Below are 6409 nucleotides of genomic sequence, written 5' to 3' on the forward strand. Positions count from 1 at the left end.
GCGGCAAGTTCTATGCATAAGACGAGAAAGTGCCACGAGTATCACCAAAATCAAATCTCATATTCTTGAGATCAATGTCCTCTTTTTGCTGGAAACAATTGGTCCATAATACTACATGTAAAGAATAAGCCGCCTTCTAGGATTCTCAGCTGAGAATTAATACAACCAATTTCTTGTAACAATCATGCCTTGTTTTCTTCTCTCAACATTGAAATTAACTTCCCACAGCTGTCAACTCCATCCCCTGTTTTTGAAGCTTAATATTTACTTAGTGATTGCAAAACATCTATTTGTGTGACTGACTCTTTGCCTTTGACAAACAACAATGGGTTCTTCTAATATCTTCAAGTACTATGTTACCTTCCTTTTCATGCTGAAATTATGTACTCTGGCCATAGCACAAGATGGTTCTCCGACAGGTTATCATGGCGAAGAGAGGGACGCTCTTTTGGCAATTCAAGCTGAATTCAACAATCCTAAAATACTCCAAAAAAATTGGACAAGTCTCATGTGTTACATGAATAACACTCCAAATTGGTATGGAATTAGCTGTATCAACGGTCGAGTCACTGGACTTGTGTTAGAAAATCTTGGCCTTATTGGAAAACTCAACCCAAATGCACTTGCAAATCTCACTCAATTACAAACACTTAGTTTCAAGAACAATTCCATATCAGGGAACTTGATGGACTTCTCCAAAAACCAAAATCTGAAGAGCATTGATTTATCTGGCAACAGATTTGATGGAGAAATTTCACCTTCTCTTGTAGCACTTAATTCCTTAGAGTCATTGCAGTTACAAAACAACAATTTGAACGGTCCAATCCCAGGTTTCAACCAGTCAACATTGAAAGTATTCAATGTTTCTTACAACAATCTTTCTGGTGAAATTCCAAACACAACAGCTCTTCAGAAGTTTGGTACTTCCTCGTACTTAAGTAACAAAGATTTATGTGGCCCTCCTTTTCCTAACACAACGTGCACTACAAAAAATAATGAGTCATCAGATCCAAGTCCAAGTGATAATCCACATAATGAATCTTCAAATGGTTCAAGACCATGGTTGGCTCCAATCTTGGTGGTAATCAATATTGTGGGCGTTGTTGTTCTTTTATTTCTCGTCATTTACTACTTCAAGAAATCAAGAAAGCTAAAGAAAATGCTGGCGAATAAGAATACAAGATTAATGGATGTTGAAAAAATGGAGACTAGCAAAATGGAGACCACGACGTCGACGCCAACAGAAACCAGAAGTGTGGAATCAAGAAGTATGGGGTCAGAAATGGAATTAGAGAAAGGAAAACTGGTATTCCTAGGAAGTGAAATAAATTTTGAATTGGATGATTTATTGAGAGCATCAGCAGAAGGTTTGGGAAAAGGAAATTTTGGGAATTGTTATAAGGCTATGTTGGTTGATGGACCTACTGTTGTGGTGAAGCGTTTTAGGGATTTGAAGCCTTTGAGTAATGATGAATTTGTGAGACAAGTAATAGCAATTGGTGATATGAAGCATCCAAATTTGTTGCCCATACTTGGTTATTATAATACAAAGGATGAGAAGTTGCTGCTCTTGAAATTTGCACCCAATGGAAGCTTATACAACCGCATTCATGGTACGTTATATTATCTCTAATTCTTATTAATTGGACATCATTCCTCCTGCAGGCCCATTTGTATGAACTACTATATAACTTTTAGATGATCAAACAAATTCCAACGGATGTTTATACCGAATCAATTAATACTCTACAAAAACATGTCATGTATAGAGATAAACTTTTATCAATTTATCAATTTTACATATAAGTAACATGAAATCTTCACTTTAGTCTGTACTGTTAAGGCTTAATTGTTTGATTTGATTTAACATGAACCTCGAGTTAAATTGTTATGTCTAAACCTTGACATCCCAAATTGTACAGTGTTCATTATTCCGGAATCTGGACTATTATTCCCTTTTATTATTGTTCAGTAACTAGGCAGTGGTTAGGTTGGTTCCAAATAAATGTCAGAATGAACTCCTATAGTAAGTCTTAATGGTTAAATTTTTTACCATTTATTAACTTAATTTGAAAGTCACATTTTACCCAAAAACTAGTAAAGATTATAATTGAATCCTAATAAACTCAATGAGCAATTTGAAAAAGCAACAACAAAAAAAAATAAAAATAAAAATAACTTCAATGTTGCATGTAGAACAGAATTATTTTTGTTACTCTTGTATCTAATAGGAGGAAAAGGGACGAAAGATAGGATTCCATTTCGATGGAGCTCAAGATTATCAGTTGCTCGCGGTGTCGCTCGAGCATTAGAGTATCTACACCTCAACTGTGGCTTCTCCCAAACTGCCACGACTGTTCCCCATGGCAACTTAAAATTCTCCAACGTTTTCCTCGATGAAAACGATGAAGTTCGTGTTGCTGACTATGGACTTACCTCCCTTATTGCTCCCCCAATTGCAACTCAACGAATGGTTTCCTACCGATCACCCGAATATCTAGCCTTCAAGAAAGTGTCCAAGAAATCTGACATATGGAGCTTTGGCTGCCTACTCCTGGAATTGTTAACAGGTCAGTAACATAAACATCCTTTAATAATGGAGTTAAGTTATACACATTGTCCATAATTTTCTTTTTATATATTTACAAATTACAAGTAAGTCTTTCTCGAAACGTAGATTTATAGTATTAAAAAAAGGGAAAAGGGTCAAAAATCTTTCGAACTTTGGAAAAAATTTAAAATATCCTCCGAACTTATTTTGGCCAAAATACCTCTCATCCCAAAGTTTCAATGCATTCCTCTTTCATAATCGACGGAATTATCCCCCGAAATCATTTAAATCATTTTTAAACCTTCATCATTTAAACCCGACCCAACTAAATAATTACCCATAAGATCCCCCTTATTCCCCCAATACGTAGGTTTGAAGTTTGAGGAATAAGGAGATCTTGTGGGTTATTATTTAGTCGCTGATTTAAATGACGGAGCGAAATGGTTTAAAAATGATTTCGGGTTATTTTGGGGGATAATTTCCATCAAGACAGGGATATATTTGAAAACTTTAAGGATGAGAGGGGTATTTTTAACCCAAAATAAGTTCGGAGGATATTTTTAGCCCTTTTTCCAAAGTAGAGGGGTATTTTTGACCCTTTTCCCTTAAAAAAATAAGATAAGTTACATGCTACGACAACTAAAGATGACATGATACTGTGAAAATTCTTTATACCGACAATTCGAATTTTAATAAAAATGTGTCATCCCATATCCTAGAATTATTTTATACTGTAAATAGGTTTTTTTTTTTTTTTTTTTTTTTTTTTTTAACTCTAAACTCATTTCTCCCCTGATCGAAAATAAGTGACACACCCATTACCATTAATAACAATAACTAAAATGCCCTTGTTCTCACCTTAAATTACCCTTTTATTTATCCTCATATACTTTTACAAACTTGTATTGATTTTTTATTGAAGGTTGAATTGGGAAAAAGTAATGATGTTTTCTTGGTTTTCTAAAATGGACACTTACTGAGGAGGAAATTTGATTTGGCCAAAATGAGACTTCTTTTGGACCTACACTACAATTTAAAAGAAATAAATATTAAGTTTTGGTTACAATTAAGTAAAGCCTTAAGATCACCACAATCTCATACTAAAATCCACTCATATAAATCAAACCAAATTGTAATAATAGACTAGCACAACTTATATTTGTGTACGCCATTGTAACAGGTAGAATTTCTTCACATTCTGCTCCGCCAGGCGTCACCGGTGCAGATCTATGCAGTTGGGTTCATAGGGCCGTCCGAGAAGAATGGACAGCTGAGATTTTCGACACTGAAATAGCTGTACAGAGAAGTGCCAACTCAGGGATGCTACGTTTGCTGCAGATTGCTATAAGGTGTTGTGACAAGTCGCCGGAAAAACGACCGGAGGTGAGTGAGCTGTTGCGGGAAGTGGAAAGTATTAACGGTGCGGTACTTGATTCGGAAGATGAAGAGGATCTGTCATTGTCGGTGGATCAATCCATGACAGATGATTCCATAGCAACTGCAACTACTCCGTCTCGATAAGATGTGTTACAAATATTGCATGATCTTTCTAAAGGTTTGGAATGTACAACGTAACATGTGCATGTAATATTAATTTGAGCAAATTCTTATCTATAATACAATATTGTATTCACTTTGCTGCTTATTATTTAGGACAACATTCAATTAACTCATTGTTGAATTGTTTCATAATAAGCAACGCAAATATTCAGAGACGGAGCTATAAGATTTTGAGTTTGTGGGTTCTAAATTTCAAAAAAATGTAGCTTACTGAACTATGGATGAATTATAGTGTATACATATCAAGTGAAATTTGTAATACAAATACAAGGTCTTTACGAAAGCTATAGAATTAAGTCAAACTCATAAACTGCGTGACCTCTAGCTCCGCCCCTGGAGCTAGCGTGCATGACCACATATTTTTGAAGTCTCGTGAATTGTTCCTTTCCTAGTTGGAGGTAGGATTGTGCATGTTAATTGCTAAACCAATAACCCGAACCGATTATTAGATTATTGGATTAATGGTTCGGGTTAATGGGTTATTGGTTCGGGTATCAGGTGGTGTTCTCTAGTTATTGGAGTATCGGTTCGGGTCTCACGCGGGTTCACCACTTTTGTTAACGGGTGAACCGATAACCGGATAACCATTTATTTAATTACAATTATACCCTTCCATATATAACCTTTCATATATAATTTGTGGAGTCCACTGTTCGGCATTCCATATAACCCTTCCATATCTAATTACTATCCCTATTATAGCTAGATATGCTTTTCGATTTAACTTTGTGGATGATTTCTGTTACCTAAAGAGGAACTTGGTATATTGTATAATCACCATCGCTTGTAAGTGTGAATGTAGGTGCAAGGAGTGCTTGCACAATGAGTCTAAGGACTAAGATGCCTCAATAGTCTGATAAAGTTCTAGTCATGAACACCGGGACTAAGGAACAGAAGTAATCTTTTTGGCATGGCTCCAATTGATCAAAATCGATCCACAGCCTTGCCACCAAGTTAACACTTGCTTACTAGTAGGCTAATAGTGCCTTGTGAGTTCTGATGGAGCAAAGTTGTAATTGATTTCTTTGAATGGTACATTTTTATAGCTAACTGTTGCAGGCACTTTCTTTTGTAGCTACCTTATTTGCATCGCGTTAATTGGTTTCTGATTCTGCTTTGAAGATGGGTTCTTTGTTCTTGAAATTTTTTTGTGTGATATCTTAATGGTTAAACCGATAACCGAATCGATAACGATCAAAAACCGACTAACCAATAGCCCAAAGAACCGATATCTTAACGGTTCTTTAATGATTTAACATGTCTACAAATCGATAACCGATAAGTTTAACTGATAACTTTCAAACCCGAACCGAACCACCCGATACGCAGCCCTAGTTGGAGGTACTTTTTCCAAAACTTTTTCGTATCAAAAGTATAGTTAAATGTTGATAACCTTTAAAATAGAAGCTAATACTTCATAGCAGGGGTTAAAAAGGGAAGAAATGATCTTCCATGTTTACTTACAATTCGACGGAAAGAAAATGATTGTTTTAGATCTCTCTCGTGTGTTATTTTCAAATACTTTATATATTTTATCTACTACTTAGAAGAGGGAGTTTGGTCGTCCCTCTTCGTCGTCAGTTGATGGGCCCAATTAAAAAAAAATCTTTTTGGGCCCTAAGAAACAGCATTAAAAAAAAATAAAAAATTGTGGGTCCCATATATATTAAACAACAACTAATATTTAAAAAAAATTATGGGCCCCCTATTAAATACCAACCAAATATTATAAAAAAAAAAAAAGTGAATCTCATAGTAAACACCATGCGTATTCGTAGAAAACACTAATATAATAAAGTTTTAGATACGGACACAAATTACAATGTTATATCAATCGTGTTTTGAACATAGTACATATAAAAAAAAAAAAAAATGGGCCCCATATTAAAACGGAAGCCCGTAAAAAAAAAAATTGTAAAAAAAAATTGTGGGCCCCATATATATTAAACAACAACTAATATTAAAAAAATGTGGGCCCCATATTAAACACCATCCAAAGATAAAAAAAAAGGTGAAACTCACCACATCCAAACTCACGGGAAAAAAAAAAGTGAACCCCATATTAACAAAATCAAGTAATATTAAAAAAAAAAAAAAGTTAATCCCATATTAAAAAACAAACAATGTTAAAAAAAAAAAATTGTGGGCCCCATATTAAATACCGTGCGTATTCATAGAAAATACTAATATAATAAAGTTTTAAATACGGAGAAAACTACAATGTTATATTAATCGTGTTTTGAACATAGTATCCCATATTGACAAAATCAAGCAATATATATAAAAAAATGAATCCCA

At 34.6% G+C, this 6409-nt stretch overlaps 1 protein-coding gene across 1 annotated transcript; it reads left to right on the plus strand.

Annotated features, from left to right (window-relative positions):
• LOC132062780 (probable inactive receptor kinase At2g26730) lies at positions 1-4215 on the plus strand. The gene is made up of 3 exons (XM_059455276.1): positions 1-1613; positions 2232-2570; positions 3732-4215. The coding sequence occupies exons 1-3, from the start codon at positions 326-328 to the stop codon at positions 4070-4072; spliced, it is 1968 nt and encodes a 655-aa protein (XP_059311259.1). The 5' UTR covers positions 1-325; the 3' UTR covers positions 4073-4215.
• The last annotated feature ends 2194 nt before the right edge of the window (positions 4216-6409 follow it).

This window comes from Lycium ferocissimum, chromosome 7 (assembly GCF_029784015.1).
Source record: "Lycium ferocissimum isolate CSIRO_LF1 chromosome 7, AGI_CSIRO_Lferr_CH_V1, whole genome shotgun sequence".
Lineage (NCBI taxonomy): Eukaryota > Viridiplantae > Streptophyta > Magnoliopsida > Solanales > Solanaceae > Lycium > Lycium ferocissimum.